Source organism: Python bivittatus, unplaced genomic scaffold, assembly GCF_059951505.1.
Source record: "Python bivittatus isolate LINGU-HERP-01145 unplaced genomic scaffold, Pbiv_v1 ctg000610_np1212, whole genome shotgun sequence".
NCBI lineage: Eukaryota > Metazoa > Chordata > Lepidosauria > Squamata > Pythonidae > Python > Python bivittatus.
The window spans coordinates 47,297,067-47,321,754 of NW_028277088.1; the positions used below are offsets into that span (position 1 = coordinate 47,297,067).

Sequence of the window (24,688 nt, forward strand, 5' to 3'; positions counted from 1 at the left end):
TATTAAGAAATGTTTATTTACAAAATACACTCAACCAATTTTAAACTTTGGAAAAAATAAACAAATTTATAATCTAATCTCAAGGCTAACTGGAGCCAAGAGAGTCTATATATGTTGTTATAGCTTTCATTGTTCAGTGTAAGGTATTATATACTATTGTTATTTTAATATCTGTAAACCACCTAGAGTCCACTAGGAGTGAGGTGGTAAATAATGGCATAAATAAATAATTTTTAAAATACTGATAATGTAGCCTTTCATTAGCATTTCTTTTTCAAAGTGTCCCTCTTTTAAGTGTATGATTTATAAAAGTAGCTACACTATATTCCAACCATTTTCATGTTAATTAATTATTCAACTTTAAAACCCATTTCTAAGCACACTTAACTAACCCCCCTGATTTCACTGAGATTTATTTACTTTTAAGCATTTAGAATACAGTTGAAAAGAGTTCTGGTGAATTATCTTGGTCCGATGAATTTTGCAACCTGATTCAATACATTTTGCAATCCATATCCCTAAAGGAATATAGGCCTTCCCCATTCCCCAATAACTAATGCAACTTTCACAAACATACACTATTAACCACACAGGAAATAAATATTTCAATTCTAAATCTCAGAGTTATTTCAGAACTATTTCCTTTTTTACAAATGTACAAGAGGTTTTTTTTACTGTTAAACAACAAAAAGTGCTCACCCGCAATTCACTTAATGAGGTATCAGGATCCACTAAGCTGCTTGTATCTCCGCTTCCTCGTCTAGAAGAATTTCCACTCAAAGGAGTTGCTGAATTGCGAGATGCTGGCTAAAAAAGACAATTGTTTTAAATTTCCTTCACATTTTAACAGCTTTCTTAGCTAAATTATGCAAATAACATATCAATCCTAGAAGAATAGTATAATTTTGGAAAAAAATATTTTCTTATATAGGTGTGATGGAATGGCATGGGACTGGAAGGGGGGTAAAGAACGTGATCTCGTCTCCAGAGCAACGCACTGGAGATAAGAGGTGAAAGCTGACGTACCCCTAACATTCCAGAAGATAGTGAATTCCTGTTCCTGGGAACTAGCCGGCAGTCTGAGAAGATTTCTGTAAACAAGCACCAGCTAATAAACCTTGCTGATTGAACCTGCACAGTCTCCAGGAGTTCCTTGGGCTAGGCCTGACAATAGGCCACTGTAATGTTAAATGAGTTTACTGAGTCTTATCAGGAAATGTTAAACATGTCTTATCAGTTCAATCTACCCATGTACTTTATGACTTTTTCAGATTTAATCCCATGGTTTACCTAAGCAACATTTCTTTATACTACATTTTTAAGAAGAAATGGAAAGTTGGAAATGGGGCTCTATAAAGTATTCAGAAGAGGTACTTCACAAATCACATTAGCACAAATGAAGCAACTCTGTTTAAAGTATTAAAACAGATTCATCCTTTAAATACTTCATCTGGTTGTTTTGAAAACTGGCTCTGGTCCAGCAGACATCTCAGCAGAAGTGCTGTTTGTGCATGAGCATGCAAACTAGACAACTGGGGACAGCTTTAGAAACAGCTACACAAGTTTTGCAAAGGTTAAAGCCACTTTAGTGCTTCCAAGGCAGGTGTTTAATTCACACTATGCAAAACACTAGTTTTGAATACTTTGCACAGCTTTAGTAGGTAACAGATTTCACATATGAGATACATTGTAACCTAAATTACTCCACTTGTATAGATGTGAAGAAATAATGAAGACAACTGCCAGTACATAGGAGGCTTGAGCCTTGCTGCATGCTGGGCACCTGGAATATATATTTTGATTGGCTCTATTATGTGTACTGGTATGTTTTAAAAGAGTCCATAATTTGAAAACCAATCTGTTAAAAACTCACCCTTGTGTATAAATCAGAATATGGCTTGTCAGCCTTCTCTTCCAGCTGAAAAATATTTTAAAAAATAAATGTTTAGAATTTATTTCAACTGTATGTTTGAGTTACCAAGATCAGCTTTCATCAATGTGCATATAGCTAGAATATTAGCATTAAACAATAAATTATTTCTATTTTTTCTAATATAAATACAGTACTATCTTATAGTAAACTGTCTCTTAACACAGGTTTTTATCAAACTCATTATGAACAGATGTCACGAAATAAATTAAAGCTATAATCCTATACCAACTTATTTAAGAGGAAGTCCTTTAATTTCAATGGGATGTATTGCATTGAAATCTGCATGCTTAGGATTGTACTTTAATTTAATAGACGTCAGTATTTTTCTTAGAATGAAATGCATTGACTGCTACCTCTTTTATGCAACATACTCTTGTATTCAATACCTGTAATTATTACCAATAAAAAATGTGCAATGTAATGTCAATGGTAATGAAAATCTCTTTAGCAGCACATATATATAAATTCTTCCATCAAATTCCTAATGCTGTGTATTTGGATACCCATAATCCACTCTCACACTTCTATAATTCATGGATATAGAATTATCATATATTTTATACCAAAATGCCTTTCTTAGCAAAAATCTAAACACTTTGAATTGCAGTTACCAATTTTTGGAGTCAACTGTTAAACTAAAATTAATATTTCATTTTCTGTAGTTCAGTTTTTCATCATTTCATAAAGTCAAGATTCAGCCATTTGAATAACTATTTCCTAATAAATGTTTTTAGTAAAAACCATGTGTAACAGAACAAGTATTATTCCTTAAAATATTTCCAATAATGAAAACCAGAAGCAGTGTACTAGAAAACTGTATTATGTAATACAACATAATGATGCAATGCAAAACCGTTCCATGTAAAATCAAAAGGTTTCTAAAAATGTAGGATTCAACTGCACATTTGTTACCACAATTTCTTTGTACATTTCACAAGAAATACATTGCCACATATGAGTTCGTCAATGCTACCTGGTATGTATTTCATATGAGGTAACCAAGGAATTCTCAGTCTATGCTGGGTCTTCTCAAGAAAGGAACAAGCAACTTTATGGGGGGAGGGTGTTCCCCCCCTTTTTTTTAACTTTATCAGATTAGTGCAAGCAAAGTAGAAACACTTTCAAAACTTATTCTAGACTTTGCTCCTCATTTTGCCTACATAAACCTACAAAAAACAGTTGTTGTACCACAAAGTTCAAGAATCCCTGTAGTATATAAATAAAAAAAATAACCTAACATCAGTGAAATCCTAGTTTTACTCATAGGGGTGGGATTTCCCATTTTTAGGAAGATATAGTACCATGGAGTTTGAGAACTACTTAAGTAAACTGTAGGTGAAACATTTATCAAGAGGAAGTATTTTTTTTTAACCAATTGTACACAGTAGTTTATAGTAGTAACTACACGTACTTTATGTGTGGAACAATACCACACAGAGTATGTCAACTTGAATCATTCATTTCTCATAATTTTTATCTACTTGGGTCCTACTGAAAATAGAATGAAAGGGTTACTTTCATCAAATTGAAAACAAAATATCAGCTGATAGTTTGCCCTCATGATAGTTGGCACGATGATGTCTTGAAAACATTTATTCTTTACACATCTGTATGCAAATAAATCTCTAGATAGTGCTTTGTGTTTTTAAATGAGCTTGACAAATACCCAGTATTGACCTACAGTACAGGAAGTCAGAAAAAAATACAGGAGTAATCTCTTTGGGATTCTAATCTAGAGACAGGAACCAGCATCAAGAATCCAAAAGGGAATTGATACACAGTTTTCTCCCTCAAAATCCTCTCATTTTGTAGAATTAAATAAACTAGTAGAATAATTATATCTTAGGAAATACAAGAAATTCCTCTACAACCACAAATTGGAAAATTCTAATCACCATTCTAACAGGTGAATAAATAAAAGCTACCTGCCCATTTCTATGGAGCCAAACACCACATGGAATGGTGGCTTTGTTTCTTCTTCTCCTGAATTGACTTGTTCCATTAGAAAAATTTGAATTCAGGGTCAGACCACATTCAAAATATTAAAAAACATTTTTCATTCTGGAAGATACACTTTCAAAAATGGACAAACAATCCTTGTAATACTGGATTGGCCTATTCCTATGTACACTGTTTTGCATATCCATACAGTGTATGTGTGTCTATATAATATATAAGACTATCAACATCTTGGAAGATATTATTTGTGTATGTATTTGGTTTTTATTCTATTTTTATTGTATTTTATATTGTTTTATTGTATTTTAATATGTATTGCTGCTTTATTGTGTACTGCCCAGAGTCACTTTTTGTGAGATGGGCGGTATCTAAATGAAATATAAATAAATTAAATAAATAAATAAATAAATAATACAATTTTCTCATATATTTCCCAAAGTATTAAAAATGGTGTCCTATAAGCTGTTTGCAACATATTAATAATAAATTATATTTCTCCCCCAAAACAAATACATAAATAGATCACGTTTTGTCCACACATGTCCACAAAAAATGCAACTTTACCTGAAAGGAAAACTATACTGAAGTCAGAAATACAATGAACAGGGACATACTCCAAAAAAGAGCAGTATCAGAAAAAATATCAGAATTGAATTAATGCTTACTGAATAAAAGTAACTGCCTACAAAATAAGACACTCATTTGTAAAATTGATTGATTCCCATCAGCATGTTTAGATACAAACTATTCTCTCACAAACTACTCTCTCTCAATCTCTCTCACTAACTCATAAATACACCAACACAATTATATAATCATTGATAAGGGGCCTGTTTGTGAAAATCTGAAAAAGTGGCACAGGTTTAAAAACTAATGACTGCCACCTAAAAGCAAACAAAAAAGGAAACAAACACATATTGTGTACAAATCCATCAGGATCCAGGTCCTACTGACAAATATGGGCAACAGCCTAAATTAGGCGACACAGCATGGAATTTTAAAGTAAAATAAACCAAATTAAAGAATTCATTAAGATATTTACTTCAAACCTATTTATTATTAATAAGAACTCAATTTTAATCAAAACTTTAGTTGAGGGTTTGAAAAGTCAGACCAAGGAAGGAGCACAAAGTTAAAAGATCTGGTGGCCTGGTGTGGCCCCTATCGGCCTCTTGGATTTTTTAGCTTTTTTATTTTTGTAATGTCTGGTTTTTATAGCTTTTAATTGTATTTCTGATTTTAGTTTGTTGTAAGCCGCCCAGAGTCCCCCGTTGTGGGGAGATGGGCAGGGACAAGTCAAATAAATAAATAAGTAAGTAAGTAAGTAAGATCAAAAGTATTTCTACAGATACCCCAAAGATAATATTTTATTCATTGCTATTCAATATACATACATACGTACATACATACATATATCCATCACAACAATCCCTTACAGGGTAAGTATCATTATTCAAGTATAGAAAAAGGGCACAGCATAACCAAAGAATTAAAGGCATGAGATTAAAAAAAAGGAAATGTATTTAAAAACAGAGATGTGGTTTTTCCAGGAAAAAATTCTTACATAAAATAAGTATTATTCAAAGTATCATATTCCTCTCAATATTCATAGCCTTCGCAAGTATGTGTGCTACATTATTGATGGGGGGGGGGGAGCCATGAAGTCTCTGCTTCTCACTTTTTTAGAACAATTATCTGAAATTTAATCATCATAAAACTTTAAAACTACCAAACCTGTCTGAAGTAGATTTTCTGGCCCACATCTCTGGTTCTCAATATCCTTCTATCCTGCAAACTAATCTCACTTCAACCAGATCCATGTATCATTTCATGGCTCTTTAAACATCTTACCTTTTTCTTAGGATCTCATTAACCCTTTCCAACCATGACTTTCTCTGTCTTCCCCTTCTCAACTCATTCCAACTGCATTTTTCTTCTCTCCCTCTTTTTCTCTGTTAGTTTCTCCTGACATACTCAGTTCTCACTTTTACATAACCAAGTGGGCAGAAGTACCCATCTACACATACTCATTTTTGCTTCTTTTGAGAACATTATGTGAGAGATCATGGGAAGGGAAATGATGGAAGGGAGGGTAAACAATCAAGAGATAGGATTCAATCCTAGCATCGGACCACGCACTACTCCACTTGTAACTGCTTTTGTATGCTTAAAACTTCTCCATCCATTTCCCTATCTTTAATAAACTTTCTACCAAATTATAAAATACATATTTGTTAGAGTTATGCTCTAGTTATTTGCCATTTATATATAATTTGCAATCATTCAATCCATTTTCTGTATCCAAAGCAATTATCTCGGCCTTTGATATATTAATTTTCAGCTCCATAGAATCTAATATTTGCTGCAAAATCATTTGAATTCTCAGTCAACACCCCAGAAGTACTTGCATACAGAAGTACCCTTAACTAACACACCCTGATAAAAGTTAAAACTTAATGCAGCTTCTAGCTAAAACAATTACCTATTTCTTAAAGGTAACTCAAATTCCAAAACAAAGTTCTTTTCTTCTTTACCTTGAACCTCATCTGATTTCCTGGGCATAATTCCAACCATTTATCAGAGCTGTTGGAAAGATGGTTCATTTCACTTTTTCCCCTGACTCAGCTATAGTAGCTCCTTGCTCTGTTTCCCTGGAGTTCTGCCTCTGTCTTTTAAAAAAATGTCATTTTATCTAGGAGGGTTGCGTTTGAAGGAATCTCCTGAACATGCATGCTAAAGCCCATGCCTGAAAGAAAGTGTGAATTCAAACTCAGTTGCTGTCTAGCATTTAGACTGGCAGGGAAGCTACAGACTGGCTATCATTCTAATTGCCATACAAATCTCTAAAATTCTCTTTCCAGCATTCCCTCACTTCAGTCTCAAATCCTTTCAACACCTCTATTTTTAAATCCATTCACTTACTGAAGGGTCGTTCCTAGGTCCTGTACTTCCATTTTCAAAAACATGTTTTTTAATTTTCATCAAAATTGTTGCATTTCTCTCTTTCTCATCTTAATTTTCTTGTGGCTACACTCTTTACAACTGTCTTTTTCTCTATATACCCATCATACCATATCTTTCCATCATTTCTTTATGCATATTTTTAATCACTCACTGCCTGTTTCACTTCCTCGTTCTTTGGATGACGAAAATACATTAGCAGTCTTTTTCATACTTCGCAATAATATAACTTCACATGCTTCTGTGCACTCTGTAATGTATTTTTTTTTACTTTGTTCTGCACAACTTCCACTATATCCTCTTTCTAATCATTAAATTGGGAGAGAATTTATTTTCTGATATTTTTTCATGCAAGTCTCATCCTGTTTCTTCCTGTAGTCATTCTATATTTGCTTTCATTTCTTTCACTTTGTTCCTTTCCTTCCATATCCTTTTTTCACAAGATCACTTTTGTTCACAGTTTACTATAATACAATTCAACCTTTCTCCCTACAGCACTTCCTTTAGAAAAAAGTCTGTGTTATCAAATATAATAATGCGTTTGCCAAGTAGAAATTCAAGTTTGTAGAACCCAGGTTAGTGATTTTATTACTTTTAGTTGTCTGAGATAAAAAAAAATAAACATACATACTTTTATGTATTAGTAGCAGGAACTGTAACATAAATAGGGCAGTGAAGTGAAAAGCTTTTCATGTTTTTAACTCATGCAACTATAAGGCAGGAGGTAATAAATATCACAAACATCTCTACTAAGCTGTAATCAGAATATGAAGATACGTAAGTACACTAAGTAAATTTATTTTGTAATTTTTGCAAGACTCTGGGCATTTTTACCTAAATGTAAAAATATTTACTGAGACGTAATCAAAAGTGTCTAAATGGCACACAATCAATAAGTTTTAATGTAAATGTCAGAGAGCCACATGCATATTTAACGCAAATACAAATATTATTAGACCAGAAGTCCTCTACCTAATCCCCAAATGTAATTTTTAAAATCATACAAAATACAAGACTCCAATCATAAAATTTTAATAGTGTACTTCAAATAAATGTATAAAAGTACACAACTCACATGAAAATAGTTAATGAAACTAACAAATATTAGGAAAATATTAACACATTTATCAAGAAAAACTCGCAGCAATGTCATCGGCATTATATTACATACACTCACATTGTTCATGTCTGGAATGCTGACATCATCCAAGTCAGAAACAATGCTTCCCCTACGATTAGTGCGGCTAAAATAATCAGCTGCAGTTTCACCGTGATGATGAAAATCACTTGACTTCAATAACCAAAACAAACACAAACAGATAGAGAGAAAATGACAGAAAAAAATTCAGAAACCTAAAATATAATTTGATCATGTTATTCTTATTCCTTTATCAAAATTGTTTGAGATTTTCCTTTGAATAATTAGGTCTCTCTTAATTTTGACTTGAAAACTTTAAGGCTATCAACATCAGTTTGCAATCCTATGCATTTATGCATCATATACAGTATGTGTCTGTTTCACAACAAGACTGTTTTCAAGCATAATAAGCCTGACAAAAGTTATAGACTCTGACAGTGTTTTTGAAATCAATCAGATTTACAGAGTTTTAATACATAAAGTCTGTAAATTTAATACATTTAATACATAAAGTAGAGCCAGTTGGGTGTAGGGGTTAAGCATCAAGCTAGAAACTGGGAGACTGTTAGTTCTAGTCCTGCCTAGGCACAAAGCCAGCTGGGTGACCTTGGGCCAGTCACTTTCTCTCAGCCCCTAGGAAAGAGGCAATGGCAAACCACTTTGAAAAACCTTGCCAAGAAAACTGCAGGGACTTCTCCAAGTAGTCTCTGAGAATCGGACACAACTGAATGAATTAAAAAAAAAAAAAAAGTAAGAATGGTATCATAAGTTTCTAACCTCATTCTAACTGTTAACACAGTGGTTAAAATATCCAAAACATCAATCCCCCTACATATTAGTGGGTTTTATCCTTTCTTTGGCATCAAATCTCTAAATTAACATGTCCACTGTATGTTAACTGTCCTGTTACATAATTCTCTCTCACATCCTTTGTTGGTATAGGGCCAGAATATGGTTTCTCTTTCTTTAAGCTGCTCTCTTTAGCTCTGAAGGTCTCTTCCCTACTGATCTTTAAAAAACTTCCTTGATTTGAAATGCTAGGATGGAAGAAGATGGCTCTCACTGTGGAAATAAACTTAAAGACACAGCATATTCAGATCCATTTTTAAAAACATAGCTGAAAAACATGTTATCAATTTGTTGTTAATAAGGCAAGGATAGGTTAGTTAAACTAGAATAAATATCATATGTTTAAATGCCTAGGGTATTCTAAAAACCTAATATGCTTATTCTCCCAAATCATCTCACTAACTGTATCTTATTGCATATATTAGGAAAAAATGCTTAATATTACGTCCAAATTTGGGCCCTGAATTATCTTTCCTTTAAACAATCTAGAACTTGAAATTGACTTACAGAAGAACAATAAATGAGGGTTTAGTTCCCACATAAAACATTAAGCCCATCTACCCTGCTATTTTAACTGTTCCAGATTGAAGTTGGATTCTAATACAAGGGATCAGAGAACACGTTATTCATGGAAAATTCAAAACTGTTTTATGCAAATCAATAGCCAGTGTCTAATCTTACAGAGAAGCACATTACATGTGTACAGAGCAGAACTCTTAAACTAAACTAAGTTTGCATTATATCAGATCATAGGTATAATGAATGTTGAAATTGTCTGATAATTCAGTGATTTAAAAGAAGTTATCCATTATTAAAAATATAATCTCCTTTACATTTCACAATCTTTAAAACTCTTATGAGACATTTAGATGAATTATATAAGACTTAGTAAAAACTACATGCAAATGAAATAAATGGAGAAACTATTAAAGAAAAAACAATAGCCCATTTAGTAAGGTGTGGAGTATCTTAGGAAGTAGTAGTCATTATTAAATTTAGAATCCAACTAGAATGAGTTAATCTAACACTGAGGGCTTTTACGCAATGTATTCCTTTTAAAGTCTATCTTAAATCTATTAGTTTATTAGATTATGAATCTGAAATGCATTGCAAATTGGACTTTATGGACATTGATTAGAAGTATAAAACTGTTGATGCATGAACTATATAAATGTGTTTGGATATGATTGCTTGTATTGTAATTTGAAAAAGGAGTTTTTTAAAAGTTTTGGAAATACTACAGTTATAACAATATAACTGTTAATTCTAAATGGATCCAAGAATCCCTTTCTTTTGCTGAAAAAAGACCTGTTTTAGCCTTTCAGATGCCATGACTACATATTAATACATTTATGTGCATACATATATTCTATATGTGTAATTAATTGCTCTCTGTTGTTTTACAAGCTTAAAATAATGCCTTGTCTACATTAAATTAGGAGATAACAAACATGTCAAGAATAAAAAAAGCACAGTATTTTAAAAATCGCGCAATTCTGCCTTGAGAGGTAATAAATTAAATTGAAATACTTTAAGCTAAAGAGTATACTCAATATGAATAGGGGATCTATTATTCATATCAGGATCACACCTGTGAAATTTAACATATGAATTGACAAGGTTAGAACACAGCAAACCTATAACAATCATGCAACACTGCTCACCACACTATCCCTACGACCTCGTTCAGCATGGCCAGAGGATGCAATGCTGCCTGATTCATCATCTGTCAACTATAAGAGTTGGAAATAAGTAATTAACTAGTTTATTATTAGATACATATTTGTCTGAATCAATATTAAGATCTTTCTATAATGTTAAGGACTCATCTGGATACTAAATATATAACCCAATGCATTGTTGTGAAGAAATACCTTTGTGATACTGGATTCTGGTCAGTGAGAGATAGACTTCACAGAGTCAAGGTAACCTGCAAGTTTTCACTTTAGTCTCTTAAAACAGTGTTTCAAACTAGTATTTATGCAAAATAAATGCACTAATTTGAAGACATAATTGGCTTAATTAAACGATTGCTGTCTACCTAGTTCCATCTTGGATTTTGTTTCTTAGTAACATTCAAGCTGTTTTTTCCAATTTGGCAACTCTATGTGAGATTGCAAATCATCAACATTCAACTAGGTATATTTCAAGTCTGGCTGAAAGAACCAGCTTGACAGGATACAAAAAGTCTTAGCTCTTCCATTCCTGATAATTAAATACAGGTAGTCCTCGCTTAATGACTGTTCATTTAGCAACCATTCGAAGTTATGACAGTGCTAAGAAGTGACTTACAACTGTCATATGAACATGATCTGGGTGCTTGGCAATCAGATCACACTTACAACAGTCCCGGATTCACACGATTGACATTTGTGACCTTCCCAGCTGGCTTCCAGCAAGCAAAATCAATGGGGAACCACTGTTGTGTGACTTAACACTTAACACCACTTAACAACTGCAGTGATTCACCACAAAAAAGGTAATAAAATTGGTCCAGTCGTGTGATGATTCGATTAACAACCGCATCACTTAGCAACCTAAATTCCAGTCCCAATTGTAGGACTACCTGTAGTGTAGAGCCTGCATCCAGCCAAAGGAAAATAAAGAAAATAGGTCTCTATTATGCTCTATGGAGAGGTGGACAACTTTGGATCCCTGAATCCATTCTTGCAGACTCCATATCCTAAACTAATCCATGTATATGATAGCCTTGCCAACTTGGCAGCATCACACTTATTCAAAATAGCCTTCCTCTCTCTGAAACAAGGAAATGTAGTCCTTGATCATCAAAGTTTCCCCAGCCCTACTCTATGTAGAGCTAATTCGAACAGTCACTCATGCCCTTGTTATCTCCCAGATAGACTACTGCAATGTGCTCTACATGGGGCTACCCTTGAAGAGTATCCGGAAGCTTCAGCTGGTCCAAAATGCAGCCATGCAAGCTATTTTTGAGGTCTGAAGAAGGACCCATATAACACCTTTGTTCCGTGAGCTGCATTGGGTACCAGTTTGCTTCCGGGTCCAATTCAAGGTGTTGGTTATCACCTTTAAAGCCCTACATGGCATGGAGCCAGGCTACCTGAGGGACCGCCTCGCCCCCACGATTTCAATCCGTCCCACCCGATCTCACAGAGAGGGCATGCTCCGGACCCCCTCGGCAAAATAATTCCGACTAGCAGGGTCCAGAAGGCGGGCCTTCTCTGTTGTAGCCCCTGCCCTTTGGATCATCTTGCCCCCGGAGGTGAGACAGGCCCCCTCACTCCTGGGCTTTCGGAGAGATTTGAAGACCTGGCTCTGCCATCTGGCCTGGGGCGGGGAGGGAGGTTGTCAGAAATGGGGTTGGCTAGCCCCCTAGAGGCCTAGTGTGGCTTCCATCAGCCTCTTGGATTTTTTTCTCTTCTTTCCATTTGTGTAGATGTGTCTGTCTTTTATAAATTTTAATTATGTATTTATTGTTTTAAATTGATGTAAACCGCCCAGAGTCCCCCATTGCAGGGAGATGGGCGGGGATAAGTCTATGTATAAATAAATAAATAATAAATAAATAAATAAATAAATAAATAAATAAATAAATAATGCTATGCGTTATCATAGGACTAAGTGATGTCCATAATGTTAAGTTGGGATAGTGAAATATTGAGCTTATAACAAATGCATTACTAGTGAAAGTTATATTATACCAGTTCCTGATATAGTATGCACAGAAAAGTAGAAGGTGAATATCAAAGGAAGCATTAACTGAAAACCTTAAGTACTCCTTCTGCTTACTATTAATTACAGAGTAAATACAATAAGATAGACAGGCAAAATTTCAAGATTTTTTTTAATACAAGCTTTTAAAAATGATTGTATAGTAGTTACATTCTTTCTACTATAGTTTACATTTCTTGTTAGAATAATTCATATTCTATTTTCAAAATATATAATTGAAGAAGTGAAGATTCCCAGAATGACAGCCAACAACTCTGCATTTACATTATCTTAAATAATGCAAATTAATAATCTATATCTATTTATAATCAGAGTTATCCACACAAATAGTTAAACAGAAGAAGTAAACTTTAAGACATGCAGAACACATCTCACCACTGGACTACTTCGTGCTGAACTTGTTCTTGAAGAGTAATAACTATATTCTGAAGGCTAAAAAACAAAAGTTGTGAAAAGAAAGGAATGGAAAAATATTTCGTTCTTCAGCTATTTATTTTCACATACACATGCAAAAACTTGTAAAACCAAGAGAGTCCTATAGACTTACAGTACGATAACTATACGATTTATACAATCCATCATCATATAATGATGCCTAGAGAACAGAGAAAACAGTGTTTGTTGTTATATAAAATTATAAATAAATCTGTAAGTGCTACTTAATACAACATGGACGAACAACTATTCAACATAATGGGTCTAATTTCATTTAGGTGGAGAACAGTGAAACGGAATGGGAGAGGGGCAGCTTAAACAGGCAAACTGACATATTGATGTAGTAGGTAGAATTCTACATGTAGTTCAGTCTTGAAGAAACAGAAAAAGGGTAAAAAAAAAAAAAAAGCTTTTAGGCTTTTGTTCTATGCACTACCAGCATGCAGACATATACAGATTATTGCTAGGGTAATTTAGCTCTCAACAGAAAAAAAAGGTTCTTCATCGTAACCTTAGCCTGTCCTATCTCTTAAATAATGCTTAGAATATTTCATACTTTGCAGAAGCCATATGCACCATGCTTATTGATCTTTATGGATAAAATTAACATTTTTGTTATTCAAAGATTCTTGTCAACAAAATACTAATTAAGAACTTTGCAAACACAGCAATTTATTGTATTTTAAAATTCCAAGCCAAAAGCATTTACTACAAAAGAGAAAGTTATATAGTTAGTCCAAATATTTTTCTTCTTCCAATTCAGCTTCAAAGACAAATGAACAAAAACCAAGCAACCGCTTGAAATTGAATAATCTCTGCCTGTGGCATCCATACAGTAACATATTTCTTTTCCGAAAGCTCTGAAGATATCATAGCACCCACATGCAATAAAGTTTATAAAGTATTAGCACTTTGTTCATTTTCCATGCACATCGTTTGCTAATACGATTGCCAGATTTTTAAAGAAGGAACATTATAAATATATGCTCTACTACAGAAAACAATACAAGGAGGATTGACTAATAAGTTTAGTCTTTAGGCAACAGAATATTTTCTGTTATATACATGGACAATTTCACAGCTCCAGAGATTTCAGAATTATATTCTAGCAAATTAAGCTTTTTAGGGGGAGGGGGGCTTCACTTATGAAATTTTAGAGGCACTGAAGGTAAACTTCTTAGTAAACAAAAGCTGACAATTCTGTTATCTACAATGCTCTCCCGTGCCACTTCTTTTTGTGGCTGTATTCATTCTGATTTCCTACTCATTAGTTTTCCATAATCATGGACCTTTCCTTAGTTCTTCTTTCCTAAAGGACTGTAAGAAGCTTTTTATCTGAAGAATCTAAAAACATCAGATGTGCCACCTCATATTGTATTCTGCAAAATGAGCATATCACATCTATGAGGTTTCTTTTTAGGGCAACAGAAGCCAGCTTGAAAGACACAACCACTGATGAAATATCATATGAGTCCGTGTAATATCTGCCTAAGTTTAGCTCTTCTGAAGAGTCCCAAGGGAAAAAGGAGTTGCAAGGCAGCCTTGCAAAACTACTTTGATATGTATGTATACAGCTCAACAAGAAAGAATAGTGGACCTCTTCAAATGTGCACAAGCAGTTAAGAAATAAGTACACGCTTATTATCATTAATGTTTTATATTTGCAGGAAGGCATGAAGCACTGTATAATTTAAGAAAATCTCTACAGATTTAAGAGCCTGAGTTTGTATACATTTTGTTTCTTTTCAGAAGAGTTTTCTGATATTCTTCACACTTATATGTTTATATACCTAACCTAAAGATTTACAAAAGAAGATATACAATGCTCTCAAGGTACAGTAAGCTCAGAATGCAGGCTAAAGCGATCATGCAGATCTACATACGAACCAAACTGGTACTTCTTATCAAACCAGTGTTTACATCTGAGGAAGCCTATAGAGGAGAGTACTGTTTTTAGATTTACACTATATATAAATATTACAATACCTAAACATTATTTATCATGTTACATTTTACTAACCCTGTAACTCTTAGTTGTTGCCAGAGGTTCATTGTATAGAGATGATGACTGTGAGAAGAATAAGGCATTGTATTATATTTAATGCTGTACAAATTATGCACATTGTACATCATACATGCAGATAAGAAACAGTGTGAGTATTGTCATAAAGTGATAGAAAAGAAACAATAAATACACAGTCCAAAGCTGGCAATAATAGATTAAACATTTCACTAGATATTTAATAAGGTATTACCATTCACAAGGCTACACTGATCCCATCTTTCAGAAAAAAGAGCTTTAGAATGATTGCCCATAATACTAAAATGTGTTATGTCTATTGTTAACATATTGGCAAATTCAAAACAGACAGCTGCATGACAAGAAGTGAAAAGAAATCTAAATTCCTGAACCCAGCATTACTTCTAATCCTAATATGATTCACATTGCATCAATCAAAACAGGATTAAAAAAAAAGAAAAAAACTCACTAGATCCTTAGCTATTTGTTAATCCAAACGACACCCAAATGAAGCAAAGCTTTTAGTTATGCTAAATTCTCATGCTGTTATGCTTTATTAAAGGGGAAAAAACCTGTTCAGCAAAATAATTCATACAAAAAAATCCAACAAACCCGAGGATGATAAGTAGAAAGTGGTTTGCTATGTCTAAGGCTGCTGTAATTTCGCTGGTCATGATAAAATCCACTCTGTTAAAAAAAATACGACAAGAGTGTAAAAGCTACTCAAACGCAAACTCATCAGGGGCTGCAAATAATGATCTTTCCTTCAGTATTCAAGATACATTATGATGCTCCAAAGTGCTGAAGTACAGTAATCAGTTTCAGTGAGAAACCAAATGAAGATATTGTATTACATGGTGATGCAGTCTTTTCATATAAAACCTCATAAACTTTCTGTGCTGATTTCTCTTAATGACATCATCTTTTTATACATGACAAAATTATTTGGTTATATATGTCTGCTAAACAAGACAATACTTCCCTATAATGCAGTATCTTGAAACCGTGACAAATCTACCGTATCTGCTAACTTCACAATGTAATAAACTAAATTTACTATTGTATGTGGAAGATTTGAGAAAATACTTATTTCATCTTGTTCAGAGAACTCCTCAGATTTAATCAGCGAACAACAAAACTCTACAAACGTAAAAGTTCTGAAATTGTTCACTAATGTTCTGTAAAAACAAGGTATTTAAGCTGTGAATTGCAATGATTCACTGAGGTTGTAACAGATATTTACTTCTCATCAAGTATTTGACCTTCTATAGACTGTTCTCCAGTGGAATGTCAAACACTTATTACTGAGAGGCTTCATAAAGAAAATTTCTATGACCACTTAAATACACAATGAGAAGCAACGTTTTATTTTCATGGTTCAACATCAACTTCAACAATTCAAAATATTTCAGAAAAATCTTGCAGGAGCAACAGATAGAAAAAGATCAAACACATATACTGGAAACAAGGCAGCAAAACTGTACTGGAGGAGTCAAATTTTTACCAGAACCAATAATTGTTTCACATTTTAATGTTCCTGACACTGGCACTTTTACCTGCCATTGCACAAAGTAGGCAAAGAGATTGCCTCATCAGCAAGATTTCTGTCCATCAGATGAGACACTATATGGTCAATAATTCATGCTGATAGTGGATCTATTTTTCTCTATCATCAGAATCAGATGAAAGCAAGCAAAAACTTTAATAAATAAATATATTATGGACCTTTTAGTTTTTTACTATGTTATAGTTGACTGTATTAAGGTATTGTATCAAATATTGTTTCATCCTGTCAACACTGTGCTTAGTTATAAGCACATAACAACAACAAAACTTTTATTTTGGTCATAGACCAGCATAAAATACAAACAAGGAAAACTATACCCATTCCAATAATTCCACTGAAACTTATAAGCGATAAAAGAGAGCTAAAAGCTAGGATTGCTAACACAGTACTATAAAATTAAAACACCAAACTCTATCAAATTCTTAATAATTAATTATAGACTAAAGGGGACAAGCACATAATAAATAAAATGACTACAACTATTACTAAACCCAGGACTGGACACTTATGAGTTAGAAGAGAATCGATAATCAGAAAACTAATAGGATGAAACCTGTGGATTTGTGGTTCCCGAGCCCAGGAACTAGGTGTCCTGTCCTGGATGGGATCACATTCCATCCGAAGCAGCAGACAGCTTGAGAGTTTTCCTACTTTCATCTTGTTTAATGGAGGATTGGGTGCTTTAGATGTTTTTGCTTTGTTGACTCTATATGTTTCAGCCAGTTTGGGCCAGTTAAATACTTACAATCAATAATTTATGCCCTGGAACTTCCCATCTATCTACAATAATACACCTATCTTTGAATACAACTTAGAAGTTGTACCTAAAACAAAATGTGGTAGCTAAATTGCTATCAGGTACAGATAGAGAAATATTTGTTTTAAAGGTACACTGGTCTTATAGGAACTGCCTTGGCTTCCAAAAAGTTTTAGGTCAGGCCTCAGTATGTTTTCATTAACATGGTACATAATATTTTATAATATTTCATTATGTTATCATTATATTGGCACAATATTTCAGGGAACATCTCTATGTATGTACATCTGTCAAAGTATTAAAACCTAGAAAGGGATTTCCCTTGCATCCTATTGAGAGCTGTACATGTCAGGGAAAGGGAAATAAACCTCTCTCTCCTATGGCCTTCTTTTACAGAATTACCTTTCTTTTGGAGGCCTGGCTATGGCCAATCTTAGTGTTATATTGATGGCATGTAAACATTTAACATGAAAACTGAAGTTTTATTCAGTTTAGTGTAGAGGGTTTTCCTCCTTAGTAGTCCCTTAGAGCTGTTACCATCTTTATGGTAAGGTTATGCAGCACTTTTCATTCAAAGGGAAAACATGCTTCAGAGCATGCACAGGCACACTTGCAGCACTGTTGGGCAATTCCTTGAACCAAGCATGTCTCTTCCTAAGATCATGTTGCAACTGCAGAGGGCAACCTCACAATATTGGGAAAAGATACAGCTGCTTTAAGGAGTTATTGGCAGATGCCATGTTAACATCTCCACTGACTCAAACCTTTTCCCCTTTGACTCCAAAATCACTGTATTGCCCTAGTTTATATGACGACTTATGGAATATTGCTGGTTTTTAAATTAACTGTATCCTTTACTGAGATCTACTAATATAGGCTGAGTTATAAATATGTTAAAAACAATAAAATAAATATAGGTGGCATTGTATAAAGAAACAATTAAGAGACATTGTAACAAATCCCAACTGAGAACACTAACCAACAGATCTTTATGAGAGCTAGAAGACTTCTTCCCACCATAAGAATCACTGTAAGTATGACTCTGTAAAAATTATAAAAGTTACAATTATAAAAATACTGTAATTATCATCCACGTAAATAATTATCAACATAAGTGGCATCCTTATAAATAATTTTAAATTATCATATGGCCATCTCAACAAAATATATTTATAAGCAAACTTAATTAAGAAGAAATAAAGAATTGACCCTTGTTCTTGCAACTTACTGAATTGTTGTATTTTTCCTTTGGGTAATATTCAATAATTATATACTGACAGACATTTAATAGCATCATCCAAAGTTTCAGATCTGCAGAAATTATAGATGTGTATCATGATGGCTCATGATACATAGAAAAATCTTGGTAGAACTGGTTTTGAAGATATGCACAAAAAACATGCAGAAAAGCTTGCCAACCAACATTATATCTGGCAATGAATTCTATTAAAATACACATCCACAATTTCATATTGGATGTGCAACACAGGTAGTTGATCCAGAAATGTAACAATTCTAGCCAGAATCTTATCATCTCGCACAGCAAAGAATTGCATCCTCATCAAAGTAGGGAAGAAATGCCAGAAGGGAAAAAGTCCAGTCTCTCATATGTAAACCTTCTCATCAAGATGAGGTTTTCTAGCACTGTTGTCATCCTGATATACAAAAAAACTGCATCATTCTTTTATTTCATGAAGCAACAACTGCCTTGCCCAGAATTTGCAAAACAGTAGAAATGGTTTAAGAGTTACATACTTACTATGTCTTCACAATGCACAGAAGAGCAAACACAGATAAAGGTAGTGCTAATATCGAGATATTAAAAATTGAACATGCTATTGGGTGATTTTCTAGGGCTGTGTGAAGTTTCAAATTGGTGATTCAGTTTGACAAAGCTTGATAAAATTAGTCCTTTGAAGCAGATTCATGAACTGAAATAGTGACCTGCTTTGAAGAAACAATTCTAACAAGATGACTCTGAAATACTTCAAAGTGCTTTAGAGAATTGATTTTTCTGCTCATTCTGATATTCTATCATCCAATGTTATAACTTAAATTACATATATGAATAATGCTGAAGGGGGATTGAGTGCTATGATGAACTTTCTGACCCTGATATGGATTACTACCCAGTAAGATTTTTCATGCTAAACTCCCTGCCTGTCAGAGGTCTTTTGGATGGCAAGGCTAATACAGGTAGTCCCCAAGTTACGACTGCAACTGAGACCAGGATTGCCATTGCTAAGCAATGCAGTCGTAAAGTGTGACATCATGTGACCGCATTGCTTAGCAACAGCAATCCAGGCAGTTCCGGTTGTCATTGTAATCCAAGACGTGCAGGGTGTTAAGCAGGAAATGGAGGGAGCCTCAGGTTGCGGGGGGGAGTGGAGGAAGTCCCAGGTAAGGAACATGGGAGTGCTACAGGAGGTGGAGGCCCTGGCAGGATGCATGTAAGTTGGCCAAGGTGGTGCTGCATTGCATCCGGGAAAGAGGGTATGGGATGCATGTGAGCACAGGAAGGAGAAGAAGGGGGCGTGCTGGGGGGGTGCATATGTGCGAGTGCAGGGAGGCCAGGAAAGAGAGTGCGGGGTATCTGCATGTATGCAAGTTCAGGGAGGACTGGGAAACAGGGTGCTGGTGGATGCATGCGTGTGGGAGGGAGCGCAGGAAGGCCAGGAAAAGACGGTGCAGGGTATGTCGAGCACAGAGAGGCCCAGGAAGGAGGGTGCTGGTGGGTACATGCATGTGTGAGAGCGCAGAAAGGCTGGGAAGGAGAGTGTGGGGTGAGTGCATGCAAGCGCAGGAAGGCCAGGAAAGAGGTGCATGTGTCTGTATATGCAAGCACAGGGAGGCCCAGGGCAGGCCTTCCCTGCTGACCTCCTGTTGATTTTGCTTGTGGGAAGCTGGCAGGGAAGGTCGCAGATGCAATCACGTGACTGTGGAATGCTGCAACGGCTAGAACTTCAAGGATTGGTTGTAAGTTTCTTCGTTCAGTGCCATCACTTCAAACAGTCGCTGAACAAATGGTCATTGAACAAATATTGCAACTCAAAGACTACCTATATTACTTTAGTCTTGGTTAACTCTCTCAGCTCTAAAATGCATAAGCCATAAGCCTTAACTTTGCTCTGCTTTGGACTAATATAATGTTTTATTTCTATGGAGGCCTGCCAACACAACTGGAAGCTCAGCTCAATTCTCAGCAATTTGAATTTGGGCTCCAGAATGACCAGCCCAGTATGCACTCATTTGGCAAGACTGTCAAACATTTACAAGGAGAGAGGACAAGACTAGAAATGCCAGACACTTTCTCTGTGACACTGTATCTCACTTAGCCAACCTGCTTCTTCTGTTTCTGCTAATTAACTAACATAGATTTCACCAACAAGCCACAATTCAGAAAGAGTTGAATGGATCCTTTCTGGCAGAGTCCAAGCTTTTCTGGCACCCCAGAAAATCCAAGGCAGCCAAGCAGAATCCTGTGCCACCCCAGAAAAGCAAATAAAAGAGTTTATTTTAAAGTAATTTTTAAAATTTGGGTTTTAAAATAATTTTCAAAACCTTTTAAATTGGAAAGTAAATTGGCACTGATTCAGCCAACTTTTCTGTAAGCATTTTTGTTTGTTTAGTTTTTGTTAGACAGTAGACAATTTGAAGCTTTGTTGTATTGCCTTTCAACTATGTTCTCTGTCCTGAAAGAGGTACAGGGGAATATTTTCAAAATGTCATTGTTACAAAACCACTAAAGCTCTCTGGCTGAAACTTTAATAAATGATCTAACATTCCTACTATTTTTATCCCATTCTGTCAAAAAATAAAACAGTTTCAGATATAATACTTTTCCTTATTACAATTTATCAACATTTTTTTTAAAAAAATCTCAAATTAGCTGAAACTGAATTGGGTTGTCACTGAATTTCAAATCACAGCTATGAATCAAATCATGTCCTCCTGAAATCTGCACTTGAACTGAATTGGAGTATATTCACAACACAGCCATATTTTCTGTTCTAATATATCAAAATTCATTCATCATTTGTTCCTTCAAAGGGGATCGTTATAAAAAAAAATTATATTTAAATAATTAAAACCACAGGCAACATTTTTCAGCTAGCCTTTTCCCTGACAGCTTTCAGGAGGATATTAAACAATGAGCATTGTTCTAATTAAGATCATGAGCTTGCATAGAAAGATAGACAGACAGACAGGTAATGAATAAACAAATAAATGTTTTTGTTAAAGCAAAAGAAACAAATAGACCTTAAATGTAAGAACAAAAGGAAAAAAGTTAATACAATCCATTAGAAATAGCCAAAGTAAGCAAAGAGATTAAAAAATTCTTATTTTCATATGTATAATTTACATTACATGCATAAAGTTGAATTGTTTCAACTTTACAGATTTTTATGGACACTAGTATTTCAAAGATAGCATTGTATATAAGCAAAGATTTAACCCATACCTATTCCCATCTCACTTTTTTTTTAGTACAGGCATACCTCAGAGATATTGCAGGTTCAATTCCAGACCACTGCAATAAAGTGAATATTGCAATAAAGCAAGTTACACAATTTTTTTGGTTTCCCAGTGCATATAAAAGTTATGTTTACCCTATACGGTAGTCTATTAAGTGTGCAATAGAATTATGCCTAAAAAAATCAATGTACATACCTTAATTTAGAAATTTATTAAAATAAGACAACAATGAAATTTGCTGCATCAATTGACTTTTCCTTTCACGAAAGATTTCTCTATAGCATGCGATGCTGTTTGATAAACGCAAAATCTGCAAAGTGCAATAAAGTGAAGCGCAATAAAACGAGGTATGCCTATAAATCAATACCCTCCGTATGGCATGCAATAACTACTGGTTTTATAGTCAGTAATTTTAGATTCTGGTTTTTTGTCTCTCTCATGCGCACACAGTTCACACTTAATGAAAATTTTACTAAAATATTATGCTGTCATTCTTATTAGTGCATAACGAAGTGTTATATGAACAAACCACAACATGCTGAACTGGACTACAAACCACTACATCTCTCTTCCGGGAGCTACTTGCTCTATTCCTGTGGGACCCACTGACATCCAAGGAAAGACTCTTAAGAACAAAGTTATGAAAGATTATGAACTTCAAAAATTGATTTCATTACAAAACAGGCTGATTATTGGTTATTTTTATTCCTTATAATTCTAAACAATCTTTTAGAGTATCATAGTTTTATGGTAATCTAAAGCATTATGCTCATGGCTTCAATTCTCATCATTTTAATTCTTACCATATTTATCAACATAATTTATTTCCATACTACTTTTTTCTTTGGAAGTTTAAACAAGTTAATATTATGAGATTAACATTTAGCTTGATGTTAATGCGGTGAAGGAAAAACACCAGTCACCTTGAGAATAAGCCTCATTCAGCAGGGAAAGAGTATTTTCAGACTTAAGTGTCTGCTGAACTTAAAAACTCCACTGACAAAGAGATGGCTGTGGGGAAAGAATGACGGTGATGATGGACTGAAGCTGATGGCAGAGGGAAAGCTAAGGCAACAAGAACAGCTGCTGCTGGGTTTCTCTATTTAGGCTTATACAAACTTCCCAAGCTTTCAGCATGGCCTGGAGTTGAACCAGCTGACTGCCCAGGCAGAGAAGTGCAATGCCAGATGGGATGAAGAGAAACTAGTTAAGGAGGCGAACAACCTTAATTTGTTGGGGAAAGTGAATGTAAAGGACATATACTGCTGCTCCTTATCTCTTTAGTTGGATATTATGAATTGATTTAATTGGTTGAATGATAGATACTTCATAAGACACTTTTTTGTTTTAAAATCATGTACCTGAGGTTAAGGGCCATATATGAATACATGTAATTAAACTCCCTACACCTTTGGTGTTTCCATTGTTTGCTTTTGGCACGTACAACTGCTTTGTCATGTCAGCTCTCCATCTTTCTGCCTAAAGGGGTCATTGCCACAGCTAGCTTGTTTTAAGTTAATATATTGGACGTGCATACAGTTATGCAATTAGATGGCTTTCAGTTTTTTGAACTTCAGCTCTCATTAGCCCTTCACAGCATGATCTATTATAAGGAACTGTGAGAATTGAAACCCTAACATCTGGAAGATTTGTCTATTCAGAACTAAGTCAATAAATTCAAAAGGATTTAATTCTAAGAAAATGAGTATAGAATTATTGCCCCTGTCATCTAACAATATATTATTTTAATTTCTCCAAAAACTCTAATTAAAACTTACAATTCACTTTCCAACTCAGAATATTTTCATGTAGAACCAGAGTATTTGTTCCTTTCTTATTAAAGGATTACAAATTCACTAGTAAGTTTGGCTATGCAAAGCATTCAAAAGAGGTGATTTGCAAAGAATGTTAGCATAAAGGATCCCCTCTGCATAGCATTATAGTAGATACATCCTTTTGAAGGCTTCCACAGTTGTATTGAAGGCTATTCCCAGTTACTATCAATGTGTGTGTATGCAAAGTCACTTACTTTACTGGTAGTCTCAGAAGTGTTTCTGCATTTTTGCATGCATGCACATACTTTACTCATGTTAATACACTTTGCAAAGTATCTCTTTTGAGAGCTTAGTGCAGCTCTAGTTTGCATATTAGGCCAAGCCATGGTTTAAATACCCATGATTGTTGACTAATATAATTACCTGGGTTCATACATATTATGTTGAGTCATAAACTATGGTTTGCAAACCACAATGGTGGACTGACACAACATTCTATGTCAAAACCAAACATATCAGGTTATGGCTTAATGTGAAATGTGAATTACAGTACCACAGTCCCAGTGTAGTTGTAACAATTCCTTTAGCTGTAGAACAGCATTTGTCCTAACTAAAGTTAACTTTAACCAATTTTCTTCAAACTGCAGCTCAGTAGGCAACCCATGCAGATATAAAAACTGCATTATCATAGATACTGTACTGACAAAATCTTGAATACAGAAAATATTTAGCTTAATGATGAAATAACATCATTACATTGTGTATTTTAGATTTTTCTTAACAGTTATTCTAGGAAACTGCATTTTTCTATTTAAAGAATTATCTTTGAACTTTTCAAAATTTTCATTTTATGCTCTGTTCTGTATTGCATAAGAACCAGCACGCAAATATATTAATAATCACATCACATACCAAAATTTTAAACTACATTGGTATGAAACAAATACTGCATTACTTTTATTGAAATAAATTTTAAATACTAACCCTGTGACTACCAGTGTTTCGAGAGGATACCAAATCACCGGCTCCCTAATCAAAAAAATTAAATAAATAATGAAGTGGCACTTTTAAAAAGGAAAACAAAAAACAAAAAACAAAAAATTGATA

At 34.4% G+C, this 24,688-nt stretch overlaps 1 protein-coding gene across 7 annotated transcripts in view; it reads right to left on the reverse strand.

Moving 5' to 3' along the window:
- The window catches only part of LRRFIP2 (LRR binding FLII interacting protein 2), a 59,967-nt gene that overhangs the window by 16,303 nt on the left and 18,976 nt on the right, over positions 1-24,688 (reverse strand). For 3 of the 7 annotated variants that reach the window (XM_025165122.2, XM_025165124.2, XM_025165121.2), the window contains exons 6-16: positions 24,566-24,610; positions 22,363-22,431; positions 18,310-18,372; positions 15,619-15,693; positions 15,007-15,054; positions 13,099-13,146; positions 12,927-12,983; positions 10,505-10,573; positions 8,031-8,144; positions 1,874-1,918; positions 700-807 (exon numbers count right to left, since the gene is read on the reverse strand). In XM_025165122.2, the coding sequence (XP_025020890.1) occupies positions 700-807; positions 1,874-1,918; positions 8,031-8,144; positions 10,505-10,573; positions 12,927-12,983; positions 13,099-13,146; positions 15,007-15,054; positions 15,619-15,693; positions 18,310-18,372; positions 22,363-22,431; positions 24,566-24,610 (741 nt within the window). The remainder of the gene's footprint in view (positions 1-699; positions 808-1,873; positions 1,919-8,030; positions 8,145-10,504; positions 10,574-12,926; positions 12,984-13,098; positions 13,147-15,006; positions 15,055-15,618; positions 15,694-18,309; positions 18,373-22,362; positions 22,432-24,565; positions 24,611-24,688) is intronic. The other 4 variants (XM_007425747.3, XM_025165126.2, XM_088149937.1 and 1 more) reach the window with 3 other exon arrangements.